Genomic DNA, 16,777 nt, shown 5'->3' on the forward strand with positions numbered 1-16,777 from the left:
GCACTAAATTTCTTGAATCACCAGATTCTTCAGCCTCTTCAGATGAGCAGGAAGTCTACCATGAACACTTCATAAATGGCCAGACTACACAAGTAAAAAGCACAAGATACTATTTTCATCACTGCACAGAATTTCTGACTTCTCTTACAAAATATGGTCGAGCTGTCAGAAGGGAAATAACAAAAGGCTGGCCAGGAAAAGCAGGACTTCTGCCACAGCTGGTGCCCAGTACTCAATAATGAAACGGGCATCACGTTCCACATTGCTGTATTAACCCACATCCAGAGGAATACTGGGAACTTTGCACAGCAGTAAGTGCCAGGCTTCATGTCCTCAGAATCAACTTCTACCAGCATAATTTAAGAAGCATGCTGAGAGAAAAGCTGATACATGATATCAGGAGTTCAAGCTATACAAATAATTATTAATAGAGGAATAATTAGAAGGTTTTAGTGCATGGAAAGGTTTGTCAACTCACTAATAAATCATACAGAAATTGTTACATGCCCAGAGAACTCCCACAGTTAAGGGAGTTAGCTACTGCATTATTTCTTCTTTTTTTCCTGACAAATATATTTATATTAGTATGTACCATATAGCATACACTGCATAAAACCACTGAGAAAGCTGTCAGTTACAAAAGGTATGATATAAAAAAAAAAAAGTTTAGTTGAAACGCAAAACAATACTTCATTGTAGTTTGTGAAATACAATCTGCAAAATACAGTAACTGAGTCCCCCGCAAAATGGATAATTCTTCTGCAAGTAATCTAACTTGAAACAGCACAGAGCATCATAAAAGCTAATTTATTTTTTAAACTAGTCATGACACAGAATAGCTTCTCACACTGACTCTGCAAGGTAGTACAACAGTATGAAATTCTTTGATAATTTCTTGCACTTTGGGACATTCCGTGTTGTACCTGAAGAAAAATTGTAAATTTAAGCATGTCACCTTCTCAGGATATTTTTTTCCCAAAAAAAAAAACGTAAAATATTCAGAAAAAAATAACTTCCTTTTCCTTTTAAAGCAAGGCAAGGAAAACAAAAAATCCTGGGGATGCATGATCCTACAAATGGAGACTGTTCATGCACACATAGTTTCTAATCAAGCAGGCTGAGTTCCACATTCCAAGATTTGTACTGTCTCCCATTTGTTTGAAGATAATTTCAAATACTGACATAGTGTAATATATGCAAGCCAACAACTACAGGAAAGGAAACACCTTTAGGAAAAGGGTTTCTGCTGGCTGCAGAACTTTTGCGGATATTAAACAAAGATCTATCACCACCATACTGTTTAGAAAGACATCCATGTGTTTCCTTAATGCTACTCCTAGAGCACATGACCTGTCCCTGTAAAAACGTATTTAAGTGTTTGCCCTAATGTGGTACAATTTCTCTGTTTGCTACTGAGAGTTGTCACTTACCCTAGTGGAAACCAGGATAATAATTCTCCCTAAGTCAGTGAAGTCACACTTAAGATTCCACTTAAACACAAGGAAAAAAACAACCCCTTTTTGGTGTGAGGACAGTTAAACTCCAGAACAGGTTGCTCAGAGAGGGTATAACATTTCCATCCTTGGATGGTCCTGAGCAACCTGCTCTACGTGACTATGGTCTGAGCATGGGGGTAGACTACAAGATCTCTAGAGGTGTCTTGCAACCTCAACTGTTCTTTAATTCTGTAACAGCTACACAACCCTTCTCTGATAACCTGAGCAGTCAGCCCCTACTTGCAGTAACTTGACCACTACTCAAGCACATCTAAACTCCAAACTCTGCAATAAAACTGTGATTTGATATTGCAACAATGTTCTTGCATTTTAAATACAAAACTATGCTAAATTCTTCCACTTAAATTAGTGGTTGCTCTCCCTCATCTATAAAGAAATTACATAAGATTTCAAAGTTAAAACACCCGTTTTCATTTGCTTATTCTTGTGCAACTTATGCAACTTAAATAATTAAGAATCAAATAGGTTTGTTTCACTCCAGAAGTTTATAACATCCACCTTACAAAATCTAGAACTAAAAACAGCACAACAGATCACTCCAATCACCTCTGTAGATCCCACAGAACTTTGATATGTAGCTTGCATATCCCTGATTGTTGTTTTTTTTAAGCAGAGCTGCAAAAGAGACTCATATTTCATTAGCAGCCTCTTCTCCCTATCAGATGCAAGGGTGAGGAGGACAAAATAACTCACACAATATTAAGTTATGTCCTCGCTGAAAATTAGTTTCTTGGTTCTTCACTACTTCATATCTGAAAACAATGTTTCTGGATATCTGGGCTCTGTGACAATTCAAAACTTAGTCAAACTATTTGACAATCATTCAAACACCTTTTTATCCTAAGAGACAAATAGAAGTGCATTTCAAAAGCACACTACCAGAACTTTTCATTATTATTTTTTTTAATGGGAAAATACTGCAATTTATAAGCAGCTAACTTCAGAAAACAGCACGCACTCAAGGATAAAGGTAGTTCTTTATGTTGCTAAAGGCCCCCAAGAACACCAGTGAGCCATGAAGCTGGAGTCTTAACCTCTGACTTCACAATTAAGCTCATGAATCATACAGCAGGACTGGTGTATGTCAGGAAATATTTCTGTTTCATTTCAACCAGAGCACTGCTGCAAAGAAATAAGAAAACTTTCCTAGAAAGCAAAAAAATTACTACTCTTTGCCTTTTCAGGAGTTCCAATAATTTTATTCTTAAAAAATTAAAATAATTCTGTTTCATTTCCAAACAATCTTTTTCAGAAGAGGCCTTGTTAAAAAAAAAGGTTAGTTTCCAGATCAACCATCTATCTTGGATACTTTAAAATAATCATGGTTCAAAAGAAGGGGCAATTACATCCTCTATGGCTCTAAGATCTGAGGCCACATTATAACCCACTGGTTGCACGTGTAGTTTTATTACACATGTAGCTTCCTGCATGGCTCTCAAAGTTAAACCCAGCTACATTTTTTTCCCCCCCAATAATTAAGAAAAACCTTAACACAATTGAAAAGATACACATGTATATAAACTCTTTTTAACCTAAGAGTGAGGAGAGGCTTCTGGTCTAGATGTTACTTTTTTCTTTAAAGACCAAATTGCAACAGCATGATACGCAGAACCTTCGGAATAAAAGCTTGCTCCCCCCCCCCCCTACAGTCAGCTTTGGGTCCATCGTTCTCATCTCAGAGACAGCTCAAACCGTAATTTTCCAGCCTCTGCTAGAAAGCAGCCTCAAGCTCCAGAAAGGCCCAGGTCTCAGAGACTGGTCATGGTGGTTTGGACAGCATAGGTCCCAGCACCGCTACGCGTCCCCGCGTTCTTCACATTGCGCTCATGGACGAACGCGGGACACTGTCCGTCCGCAGCGCGGGTCCTCGGCGGGGCCCACGCCTCCCACGGGATTCCACCACGGTGACAGCGGTCAGCAGCATCAAAGGGCCTGGATTGTTGGGAAGTGGGAGGGGGCACAATTAGTAAACAGGTACAGATGAGAGAGAGGGTGGAAAAAGTAAAGGAGAGGTGAAGAAGACTGATAGAAAAGGCAAGGAAAAGGGCACTGCTGGAAGGTAAATAGGGAGGGAGGTGTGCAAGTGTACATGTACATGATGACACTGCCAAATAAACCCCTTTTCTGCTCAGTTTCATGAATGTTTTTTCAGAAGTCTGAAATGACAAGCTAAGCCATCTCACGTACACATTATCCACACTTACTAAATGAAAAGTACTTAACATTCCAAAGCACTTGACAAAACCGAGCAAGAACCATGCACAATTTACAGACAAGACAAAATAATGTGAAGGAGGCCCAGACCTGCCAGGCATACAGCGAATTTTATTTGCAGCAATCTGGAAGGGTTTATGTGGCAGCTCTAAATGTACACCTGAAACAAGCATCTATAAGCAACACCAGTTTTCAAAGTCACTGGAAAATGCAGATTGTAATGCAAGTTAAAAAAAAAGGAGAAGAAAATAATAACTCTGAGAGGTGAGTATCACTGTGCAGGAGCAAACAGAAGAGCCCACACAAGTCATGCAAAATGTCGTTGACTATGGGACTAAATTCTACTGAAACATCTGCCTGTAGTTACAACTTGATTAACCAAAAAACTTTTGGAAACAGTTTTTTTAAAGTCACAATACAAACTAAGACCCTGCTTTTTAATTATGCACATGGAGGCACAATGGTTTAAAAGTATTAATTAGAATTATTAATAGAATTAGAATTATTAATAAGAATTATTAATTCTTAAAAGCAAAACCATTGAGATGCTGTGCATTGCTATGGCTAGTCTACACCACTGCTGGAATAATGTTCTTCAAAATCTAGAAAGAGGAGAAGGGGAGAACATTCATCACCTTACATACTGTTTTGAAAAACATTTTGATGCAGAAGCCCTTAACTAGAAAACTTTAAGGCTTTAGGCACAAGCTTTTCCAAAGCAGCAGTTTAATGAAACATTTGAATTTTAAAACAGTTTTTTAAATGGACAAATATTTCTTGTCTGTATTGTACTAGGATTCTTCACTGATACGTTTTGGAAGAGCCTGATGCAAGGTAGTCAGGCATCAAAAAGTGCTTGGAAAACAGCACTCTCATAAACTACTGATGCAGGAAATTCCTAAAAAAAAAGCATATTCCTTCAGTTTAACACAAATTTCTCTATTTAATGACCCAAACCTAAACTAAGTGGCAAGGTTGTTTTTGTTCATCTAGAGAGGTCCTGGGACAGCCCCCAGCTCAAATTCCACAATTTCATGTTCCAGAAAGCCTGTGTTAACACTCCCAGCCCTGCTGCCAGAGCAGCCAAGCAGCCCGCACGTGAGTTTGAAGATTACACGTGTTAAGGCAGGGAAGCAGAAAAGCATGCAGGATTCACAGCAGCAGTAAATGATTAACACCCAGGGATAGTCCTCCTTTAGAAAAGAGAAAGGATTTATATTAAGGTCACCCATGTGTAAATTCATAGCTTTAGCTTTTATGAAATATGCTGCAAAAGTGACCTGTGAAAAACTAAAGGCTCCAATCCTCACCAATTATTATGTTATTTTCCCATTTCTCTGATGCAAGCAGTTAAGTGAAAGCTGCACCCAGACAAAAAAAAAATCCCCCCAAACTTCCATAATAAGGAAAAAAATTGCAAATCTTTGTCTCCTGTCCTATCTTAGCACAGAAAGAGCTTCTAGAGAAAAGACTAAAATTAGAAAGACACTGACTGTGTTTCAGGATTCCCAGGCTAACATGCCAGACTGTTCTCAGCCCATGCAGACCAGCACAGTTTTCCTGTACTGACAGTTTTACAGGAATGGACCAAAGAAGAAAAAAAAAAAACCAGAACAAAAACCCAAAAAACTCCCAAAAAACAACCCACAACCTAAAATCCCTCCTATTCGGCAATGTACTTTCTAAAATCTGGCACAATTGCTTTCGGCAGCTGCAGCATTAACATTTTAAATTAAAGGAAACATTGATATTAGGAAGAGATCTGAGCTGCAAGGCAGCCAACACAGGCATCTGCCAAGCAGAGTACAGAAACTCATGAGGTCAGGACCTTCTAAACCCCTTCAATCTAAACATCTACAAAATCCCCAGTCCAAAAGATTTTGGTGTTCTCAACAATCCTTGGCAAACTCTCTCTAAATGGAGACTATTTTTCTGACAGAAAGCAAAGATAATTCATGCAGAAACAGGCCAATTAAAGACAGCAGCAGTTGAAAACAGATCTTGTTAGCAGCACCGAGACACCAAGAAGTGAAGGCGCAATAGCCAAGTCACAGCCCCTGCAATAAATATCTATGTTCTGGCAATTATATCAACCTAACCCCCCTTCCCATCTAGGAAACCAGAACGTAGCTCAGTCGCTGACTCAGCTCCAAACTGTTGCCTTCTTCCTACAGCTGGATTTGCCCTTCATTACAGGCAGTACTACTTCCAATGAGCACATTAAAACCTTCTCTCCAGAAGACAAGTGTCTTCAATAATAATGATATATCTCTAAGAAATATAACACACATATGCAGTACAAGCATTGCACTCCTGATTAAAACACACCAGTTGCCAAGAAGCTTGTTTTCTTTTTGGCATACTGCTTTGGGTTATGTGCAGGTATATTTTATATTTACTCCCACTCTTCCACAGAAAAGCTACATACTGCAGCAGCTGGCACATAAGCTTAGATTCCTTGACAATGTTAGTACAGACAGGCTCAAGTTCTTAATCCTAAAACAGGCATATCAAGACCAAAACTGAAACAGATTGTCTAGAGTCCTCTCTGCTTCTGAACAAAAGCAGTGGGATTTCAAGAAGCAACAGAAGCCTTACAAAATACTAGCAAGAACACTAGTGCGAATCAAGACACCCAAGAAGAGCTGTTTGAGCAAGAGTCTAACACTTCCACCAAAAGAAATACCAGTTTCCAGCACACATCTTGCAATTGGATCAAAATAATCAAAATAAACCATATTGAGAATGCTGAAGAATAAAGAAACCACCACCTTTCACCCACCACCACGGAAGGAATCGAGCGATCAACAGGATCTCACCATAGACAAGCACAGATTTCAGATACTAGACAAATCAAGGGCAAAAGAAAGAAAAACAGCATTGATCATACATTGTGATTGAGACTTCAATAAAATGCAACACAAAGCAGAATTACCATCCCCCTTTGTAATCCCACATCCACAGTATTATAAGTCTTTAATCAGTAATATTTATGAAATTACATTTGTCAGCGCACCATTGGAAACTGATATAATCTACTTGTAAGAGACAGCGAAGCCAAGTTGGTTCATATGCCTGACAATAGGAGAAGGATCTTTTGTCTTGAGGGCTGAAACTGCTTAAGATAAGAGCTTTTGTGTCACTCCATTCCACTACTGCTGCTCCTGGACAGTCTAACAGAAACCAGAATTACCCTTCCAGGATAAGCCAAGCTGCTCCTGAATGCACAAAAAGCTGAAAAAGTTGAGACAACGTGTGCACAAGTACTGGGCTCATATACGCAATTCTGGTTTTGAAATAGTTTTGCAATATAGAATTACTTTAAGAAAAGATAAACAATACCTATATTTATCTTCAAACAAATAATCCTCATTTTGAGATGCAACCAATCCATAAACCAAATCCTCTGATTACATTAAATCAAAGCTCTTATCTTCAGCTTATGTAATTTTCCTCAAGCTCCCACTATCCCCAAGATAGTAACAAAAACCAACTTGCTCATTTCAAAACATGCAAGAGATTCACAAGGATATTCATAAGTGCATTTTCTTAAGGATCCAGGTAAGTTCTTGGGCCCCATGGTACCCAGAAAAAAGGGTTACAAGTAGTATGCAATCAGAAGGATCCAGCTCTCTCCAAGACTTAAAAATGCTCTTCCTGATTTAGTAATTTCTTCAGCCCCAGAGGAAATTTTCTTTTGGTTAGCAGTGATTAAGACGGTCGTTCTCACCTCCCCACACTACATTCACATCAACAAATCAGCTGCATCATCACTAACTTGACAGTCAAGTTAAAGATACAATGATGGCAGCTTACTTAAGTGCAGATAAAGCCACTTGAATAATGCATAAGCAAGCAAAATTCATTTCCCAGCAAAGCAGAACATACCATTTCTTGTCTTGCTGGCTGGCACCTGGACTCCTTGGGAGGTTTTCTATTTCCACTAAGACTGGGGCAGAAGGAATCGCTGTTAGGACAGGTAGGTTTGGCTTTGCATTCCAGCTCTTAGGAGACAGAAAATAAACAACTAAGTTACTACACAAACATTAATGAAAGGATGACACATGAGACATAACAAAACATATTGCCATTTCTCCTTATGCACAAAGCTAAAGCAAGGCTGTTGCCTTCCATCACTTCCAGAGCACTGGATACCTATGCCCAGTCTTTTCCAGCACTGCACACAGTACTAGGGTCATAATGAATCCAAGGCTGCTCAAACATTTCAGTAAAAAGCTCTGCCTTGATGTCTACTTTTCAAATTCATGCAGCAATGCTTTCCTTCTATAGGTAACTTTGCAATAGCAACTGGCACCTTTGAGTTGCCTGTCTGTGAAACACAGCTGCTCCTGAATAGAAAAAAATCCTCTGGCATAGCAGGCAAAAGGCTGAGCAGAACAGTGATCTGCCTATCAGCAGAGAATGAGCATTTTAATCTTAAACCACATTCTGTTTCCACCAATATATTGACCCTTTCTGTTGCACTATGCATTTGAAGTACTCCAGAAAGGAAGACAGGGTGTTTCCAAGCTCCAGGTCCTGCTTTTTGATACTCAGAAGGGAAGTTACATTACACTAATGTCCTTTTTCAGTGAAAGAAAGTATTCAGTGTACAATTTCCCTCTCAAACACAGGAAACACTGAATTTTTGCTAACAATGTATATTTTAGTTTGCAGGTGTATTCTCCTCTTTCAGAGAAAAAACTACTGTAACCAAGAATCAACTTAGGTCGCATTAAGCTTTTTTTTATTTTAAATGTTACTTAGCATACAGATTTAATGTGCTTTGGGTAATAACAACTTTCCCACACAGGTACTTTGTGTACCTATGAAAATCTGCATCTATAAATAGCATAGTTTCTATAGTACTGGGGCATGGGGTATCTTCCTGACTCTAGTTTAATTAACTAATTATCTTGCTTGTAAATTAGTAGCAATTTCTTGGCATGCAATTAGTAAACTGTTTCTAACTTTTAATTGCTCAATCATTGGATTTTAAGAATCAATAACAAAATCCTCAAATCTGTTGAAATACATTAAAACTGGCTTTAAGAAGAACAACAGTTCATACCTGTGATCCATTAGTTTGGTTGCTAACAGCATTGTTTGCAGTACTGAAAGAGAAAAAGAATTTAAATAAAAATCTGATCCACAAACTGTATTTGCAGGCTGGCAAACCTGCAAGGATATCAAGAAAGAAACACAAAGTCTAACAAAGATCTTTCCAAAGTACTTAACTGGTCTCAAAGGAAAATCTAAAATCTTAATTTTTAAGTGAGCTGCCTCATTCTAGGTAACTAAGTGTTTCACATTATTTATTTGTTCAATCTGTAGTTTATCTGTAACTTATCTGGTTTTTCCTCTTCCTTTCCTAAACCAGTTTAGAAAGTCTGCCTGATTCAGCAGCAGGCAGGGCACTTGTAAAGCAAAAAATGAAATATAGTTTTATATAATTTAGTTTAAGTTAAACATCAGCAAAATGTGACACTGTTGAAACCTCGCTTACATGCTGTAGATACTATGTTTGTTCCATAGCTAGGACTCTTCTGATTTGAAGTTTCATATCAAAAAGTGTAACAGAAAAATTAGTTTCTTCTGCATACAACCTCTAAGGGCTCAAATAAATGCTTCACTCTTAAAAGCAGCCTTCAAAATTACATGAACAGCAGCTGAGCACAGCATTAGTAATAATTTTATATTATAAAATATTTAATATAGTTAATAAATTAAACAATTAATTAATTAAACAATACCCATATATTAAACAACACCCATTCATTATGATTTCTGAATCTGCACGAGACATTTCACATTTTTGAGAGACTTAAAAGCATTAACACCCTGCACAAGAATTATGCATTATAAATATTATGCAAAGCAAACTTTTTACCCCAGAATTCTAATATTTTTAAAAAGTGGTTCCAGTCTCCTACAACACATTAATCTTCTGATTTACAGTCTGGACAAGAGCTATCCAACCTGGCAAAAATACAATTCAAATAGATTTCTATATCTACTATATCTATTTGTATCTACTTCAGTATTTCTTTGGAATTACTTTACTTAACTACCACAATGTCAAGACCAAGTAAGCTGTTTGCCCGTTTCCCAACTTCACAACTTCTCTATTGAGAGAACGTGGACAGTAGTATAGAATAGAGCACCTTCAACAGAAATATTAAGGACTGCCTCATGGGTAGTACATTCCCCTGTGCTGAGTTAACACCAAAGAATGGAACAACATACATCTTTCATGATGCATTCCAATTAGCAACGTTTGAGTGCAGAGTTTCAGAAATGGCATAGATTGCTCTGGAGACTAACATAACAATGCCACACCTAGGTGCAGATCAGAAGACAGCAGTCTTATCAGAAGGAGAAACTGCACATGAAGTTTCTCTTCCCACTCTCAGAATGACCTAAGCAGCATGAAACTCAAAGAAGAGCATGACAACAGAGCATGACTAGAGTACTAATTAATCCAACAGTCACATTTTGCATGCAAAGGTTCTTTAAGCACTTTAATGACATCCGGTGTTGAAGAGTACTTTCCCATTTGATAAAAAAGAAATTACACTATAGAAGGTCACAAAGACATGAGACCTCCACTACAGTAACTGCAGCCTTATCCTCATACTTCCTAGACTTCTACTCCTCTCATGCAAAGATCAACTGGGCTGCTACTATTAGAAAAGTTGTGGTGGTACTAACTCTGTTGTGAAATGTTATTTTGATATTCCTTACCCAGCTCCTGTCTGTCATGATGCTTAACATCTGTAAGTATCTACTTTTAAAAAATTTGGTTGCAATAGATCATTGCAATGTTCACAAGTCATTAGGGGAACAGACAGAGCAGAACTGAGTGACTGTTCCTTTGCTACCACGATTCTTTTTAGCCTGGTTTCCTCTCTTCCCTTAAGGAAGGCTATGAAGACTGTATCACTTGGATTCATACAGGCATTTTACAATTCAACAGCACATGAAGAAAGACTATGTACAGGAGAACCAAAAGGCCTCACTCTCAACACTGGTCATAATTTAGTATAAATATAGAAGCATAAATACTTAAATGAATACAAATAAATGCAAGTATAGTACATAAAATGATCCAAATATTTTGGGCATTCATTTTACTGTATTATTCCCCATCTCTGAACTTCTCTTGATTATATATTTCAGTCACACAGCCAGAGTAGGCAGATGTCAGCGATACTCTCACAAGCTTTACCCGATCTCCTTAGATGGCAGCACACAGAACAGCAGCTTGTATCCAACAACAATCATAGCTAGTCATAAACGCATCTCTTTTCCTGCTAGTAAGCACGTCTAACAAAATCTTCCATGTGGCAGCAACACAGGAGCTTGCTTTGAACTGTAGGTTTTACATAAAGCTAACAAACACAAAACCCACAGCAAAACCACAATTAAGAGGTCAACGCACTCTACATTTAACTAATATCCTCCTTCTGCATACATGTTGCTCAAACACAGGTGGCAAACACCAAAGAGAAATTTAAATACTGGAATGCATCATACCTTGTTTCTTCAAGTTTACCAGAATGTGCTGCAAAAATAGAAAGTGTTAATTAAAATTTAATTTGTAATTAGATAAGCAGTTAAATATTAATAAAAATAGCTTAGCGTTGTGTAAAAGCAGACAACTGAAGGAGCAAAAGCTGCGTGTATACCACGTCAAAAATAAATTAGAAAAATAAATTTAAAAAAAGCTTAAGAGCAAACCAAAGAGCTGAATTTAAGCAAATACCTGAAAGCATGCATGGAGGTCATGCTTGACCTATGCAAGAGTCAAGAGACAAGAGTGTTGGATTGTAACCACAGAGTGCACCTCTGTTGGTGCCCTGCCTCGGTAGGGCAGTGAGAAAAATCTCATTGACAAACATTTCAAACCTTAGCAATAAATTTCAAGTATTATGGTTAATGTATCACTGTTTCCTGGGTCCATGCTTTCCATCTTCATGCAGAGATGCACTGTGCTATATTTATGGGTGTTTTACCTGCTAGGCAACCTAGACATGCTTTGGACATAAGCTTTTTCTGATAAATTATATGGTCTCCCAAAGAAGTCAAAGAAAACTTAATTTTGAAATTTCAAGATGAGAGCAAAAAGCTACAGAATTCCTACACAATACCTTGAAAGGATAAGATTACTTGACTCTCACAATGGATTATACTTCTCAAAATGGAATGTCAATAGTTTACCTTTCATTTGTAGTGTTCGTCTTGAATATCTCTTGCTGGGTCTCCTTTCAAAGGATGCTGATCTCCTGGCTTTGTTGGTCTTGGTGGTTTGATACTCTGTTTTCCCACTAACAATGCCATGCAAAAATACAAATCAATAAATCACTTTTATTGACAAAATACAGGCACTGCCCATCAAAATATCACACTTCTATTTTAAATTAATAGTTGAATAACCTGATCTCTATTTTATTTTAAAAATCCCAAACTTAACACCTCAAAAGGCCTTTCATGAAAAAAGTGATGGAAGGTGACATCCTCATCTTCACCCCTTTCTCCCAAGACTACAAGCTGAAGCAATGTCTTCTTAAACATTAAGTTGCTGAAAAAGCACATTTACTCTTTGTGTATTTCTGTGGTTGTGCCATTTGGAAGAGACTGAAAATTCTAGGAGAGAGTAAAGCTTAAGGTGTGCTGCCAAAGGCATGGAGAAAGATGGTAACAGGACTAAAAACCAGCATCTAGATGCTCTTGCTCCCAGGCTAGTCTTTTTCCCCTAAGTTTGACCAGACTCTGCCACCAAAGCAGTATCAGCCTCATGTTCTGCTGATTCCTCTGTACCACTGATCCTTTCTGAAGCAGACTAGATGACATTGCTAAAGTTGCTGGAAATGGAAGCAAAGCCCATATGCGTACTACCTCTGGGTCACACCCCCCCCCTTTCACTTGTTCTCACCAACACAGGGACCAGGAGCCACCTGGAAATCTGTTGCATGTTTATGTAGAGCCTGATGTGGAAATGGGCATTATATTAGGCTTCTGAAATCCAACCATCACTCAGTCAGGAACTCGGAAGTCAAGAGACTTGTAGTACCTCCAACTGTGCAAGTCAATCTTCCATCCTCAATAGTGTATTTAAAAAAGGGTAGGCATTCAAAATGAAATTATCTAAAAAAGCCAATATACTCTATGTGCTATGTAAGGAACATACATGTTGAGAAACCTGTGCTTTCCTACTGCACAGACCAAAACCACCTACAGAGAAATCAGAAAATGCTGGGGGGACATCATATGATTTAATAAAACAAATAATGCAACTCAGCTTGCTTGCTTCACTGCTCTGTATGTCCTAGCTAAACAATTACCAAGTTCTCTCCCATTCCACTTATAATTCAGGAAAAGCAAGAAATGACAGAAGACACTGACCTGTATCGGAACCGGGATCCTAACCGAATGAAGCCTGATCGACTCGAGCTTTTCTGGACAGGACCTCGGAGCCGGAAGAAGGCATGATGTTCCACTGCACATTTCCACAAGTGTTTGCAGGCTTTGGGATGATCCAGTCTAAAGACAAAAGTATGCTCCTGCTCCTTTCCCTTAAAGCATACAAAGCAGACTTGACAGTTTGCAAAGGGTTCGAATAAGTCAAAGCTACAATGCAGTGCAAGCCAAATACATTTTGGGTTTTATGAATACCAAAATGTATGTTTAAAAAATATCTTAGGCACAAAAATTAATGTTTTCAGAAGCTTTAATAAACAACTGTTCTATCATCTCAAGTTGGAAAGGGTTAGAGCCCATATATTTAAGAAGTCAAACTTCTGAATAACTACAAATTAGAGACCTTATTATAACAGGTAGGTACTTCTCAATGAGGCTAACATGTTCTCACTTCCAAATCTGTTCTCCTCAAATTACCAATGCTTATATTTTTATAATCTCAGCTCTGAGCAATTTCTTCCCATGGGAACAATTGTACCACCTGCTTGAAGAATTCATTCTACTAAATGTGCTACTTAGCTGCTTTTTTTTTTTTTCAGTTCCTTGCACAATGCACACTGTTTACAAATTATCTGGTCTACACTAGTTTCACATGTTCCTTTTAAAAACAAGGTAAAGGAAAAAAAAGTAATTTCCTGTATTTGATACTTGAGTACCTTCATTCACCTCCTCCCCCCAGTTCACAACCAAAAATCTTGCAAGGCATCCACATAAATACTTAGAATTTAAACATGGAGAGATCAGGAGTATGTAAACTTCTACATATATATATGCATATGTCAAATCAACACTGAGATTTAACTAAATAAATAGTTATCTACCTGTTCATCATCTTCAACAACAACTAGAGTAAGTTTGTTCTTCTTGAAGTCAAGTCTTGTTATCTTTGGCCTGCAAGACCAACAGAAAAGACAGGTCATGTAGCTCTTAGTAACTCAGAGGTACATTCAATGTGCTGGTCTGACCTTCTCTACCAAGCAGTAGGTCTTGATTAAATTGTGGATTCAATGTATTAGTTCAAAATTTAACAATTAAAAACCTTAGAGGTAAGAAATCAGCAACTTCGAGATAATTCTATCAGAACTTAATAATTCCTAGAACTGAAATAAAACTCCACGCAAACACTCCTGCTTGGCTACTCTCCCACGAGTCCACAAAACTGAACTTGAAAGACACAAAGGCAGAACAAAATAATTCTGCTTTATTAAAGAAATGCAAATCACTGTATAATATACAAATCAATCCTCACAATCATTCTGTTTCAGAAAATACCAAAGAGAAAACGTAAACATGACATGACACAAAATGCCCACCAAGAAGTTCACCCAGAATTGTTGGTGGAGAGACTAGACAAAGATAACATTTCTGCTAAAAAGTGAATGTTTTCCAGAAAAGTTTATAAAACTGGACTGGACTAATCAAAACTATTATACATATGATTAAATTGCAACTCATCATCTGCATACTTATTCTTTATACACAGTTTTGAAAGACTGGATGGGAATTTCAGAATAAAGCACTTAAAAATGCATGCCTGTGTAGCCTCACCCAACCATTCCAGACAGGTTGTGCATTTAGTGTTTTATGCAATGTCAAGCCCTGCAAAATTTCATCAGAGTGCTTTTAAGAAACCATGGGGTGTTTTTTCAGGTATTTGACAGATAAAGAAGCACAAGTTCATAAAAAACTGAAGGAAGCTCTACATGTCCTGACTACATACAGATCAGCCTTGGCAAGGGGTGGTGTAGCAAGAGTTTTTGTTTACTTTTAATTAATTCTTCCTGATGAGCAGAAAGGGATATTTCTGCCCTTTACTGGGCCCAAAGAGACACTTCCTTAATGAAAAGCCTGCCCAGATGACCTTATATGTAAAAACTTCACTAGCACTGCTGTCTTGGCCTCATTTTCAACAGCAAGGTGGTGAAGAAACTTCATTTCCCTGCCTGAGTGCATACTTGACATCCAAAGCAATCTAATGCAAGATATAACAACACATAATAAAAAAATAAAAACATCCCAAGTTATCACATCTTTTGCTTGCCTCTAGCATGTTACACATACGCAGGCTATTAACATATCAACCAAGAATGTTAAAAGAAGAAAATATTTTTGGACACCATGAAAACACTCCCAGGCTACACAACATTTCCCCAGATAACCAGTGCTCATAGAGCTCTCATATCCCAAACATTTTAAACATTTTTTTCTAGTGCAAAATAAACAAAAGAGTCCAAAATATAATTTAATGTACAATCAGAGAGCTTACCAGAAAAACAAACCAATCTTTGTGTCTCCTTCAAAGACAAGAACTCCTGTAGGTGTCAGTCCCAGGCTGTAATCATTGCCATCTCTTGCCTAATTGCCACAAAATAAAGATTACGTTCATTTTAGTGTTTTACCCTTCATTCAAATCACTCCAGTTGCTCATGTAGTTTATTTGCCCTTTGTTACAATTTAACATGTACCTGCTTATTTCATACAAGCTTGTGTTTCAACGATCCTATGCAATGGATTTTTCTAGTTTGTAGCCCTTCAATAAGGCTAACTAAAGTGGAAAATTGAAGTTTCCTGATTTGTCCGTGTAATAAGGACCTCCTTGTGCAGGTCTTTGCACTTCCTTCTCCACAGGTCTATTTTCAGTCGCAGTTCTTCAACTGGTAGCTGACTGGACCCCAGCCGACTTTGGTTTAATTATTATGATTTTGATGTAGCTCTTAGTGTAAATACAAACTGTAGTACATACTGCCACACCAATCACCTATTTAACCCAGAGCAGATATGCTTTGACTAAAGCTATACCTTGTAGAAACGTACACTATAAAGGGGAATCTTATGCAAAGCCACATCACTTGTTACACAGTTTGGATGAGTACAATATTCATTTCACTCCCCCTGCCTTGCCTGAAACCAAAACCAGTGTTGAAATGTGGGACAAAGCTAACATTATCCCTTCCAAAGGTCACCCGCTGTGGTTAAACATACCTTGACTATGTGCATGTCTACACCATACATTTCCAGCCACTTAGCTTTGTTTAGGTAGTTGGTTTCAGCCTGTGCTGGTGTTTGCCCCCTGAAATAAATATTTTGCTATTAGGTAGATGCCTGAAAAAGCACAGAAAGGAAAACTTGTTCATGAGTAAAGAGAAATTTCTGAAAGCTTTTGAAAAACCTAAATAATGCTGACACGTGCTTGCTTTCATGAACATCAAGGTCACTTTTGTAAGTTTTAATCTGCTGCGAAAATGATTGCATTTCCACATTCTGCACTCTCATAATTTTATTCAAACCTTTGAAAAGCTTCATTTTTTTACATTATATCCTCTTACAAGATACAACAGAACCATATGAGAATTATGGTTTTGAACAATACCACAGACAAAGTGTCAGCAGCATCTTTTTATTAATATGTTCCCTTCACATAAAAATCAGTGCCAAGAGCTGGTTAGCATGCACTGGAAGATCTAGTACCTGCATTCCTTCCACTTTTCAAAAATGGCTAGTTCCATCTCTTCAGTCTGAGTAGGAACAAACCTGAACTCAGACACCAGTTCAGGGAAGTGTTCAGC

General features: G+C 37.8%; 1 protein-coding gene across 1 annotated transcript in view; it reads right to left on the minus strand.

Annotated features, from left to right (window-relative positions):
- The window catches only part of EPB41L5 (erythrocyte membrane protein band 4.1 like 5), a 54,308-nt gene that overhangs the window by 14,374 nt on the left and 23,157 nt on the right, over positions 1 to 16,777 (minus strand). The window contains exons 8-16 of the mRNA XM_009996044.1: positions 16,680 to 16,777; positions 16,194 to 16,281; positions 15,478 to 15,566; positions 14,033 to 14,102; positions 13,137 to 13,306; positions 11,952 to 12,058; positions 11,268 to 11,295; positions 8,803 to 8,845; positions 7,620 to 7,735 (exon numbers count right to left, since the gene is read on the minus strand). The exon at positions 16,680 to 16,777 is cut by the window's right edge and continues 1 nt beyond it. Coding sequence (XP_009994346.1) covers positions 7,620 to 7,735; positions 8,803 to 8,845; positions 11,268 to 11,295; positions 11,952 to 12,058; positions 13,137 to 13,306; positions 14,033 to 14,102; positions 15,478 to 15,566; positions 16,194 to 16,281; positions 16,680 to 16,777 — 809 coding nt within the window. The remainder of the gene's footprint in view (positions 1 to 7,619; positions 7,736 to 8,802; positions 8,846 to 11,267; positions 11,296 to 11,951; positions 12,059 to 13,136; positions 13,307 to 14,032; positions 14,103 to 15,477; positions 15,567 to 16,193; positions 16,282 to 16,679) is intronic.

This window comes from Chaetura pelagica, unplaced genomic scaffold, assembly GCF_000747805.2.
Source record: "Chaetura pelagica isolate M959 unplaced genomic scaffold, ChaPel_1.0 scaffold3, whole genome shotgun sequence".
Lineage (NCBI taxonomy): Eukaryota > Metazoa > Chordata > Aves > Apodiformes > Apodidae > Chaetura > Chaetura pelagica.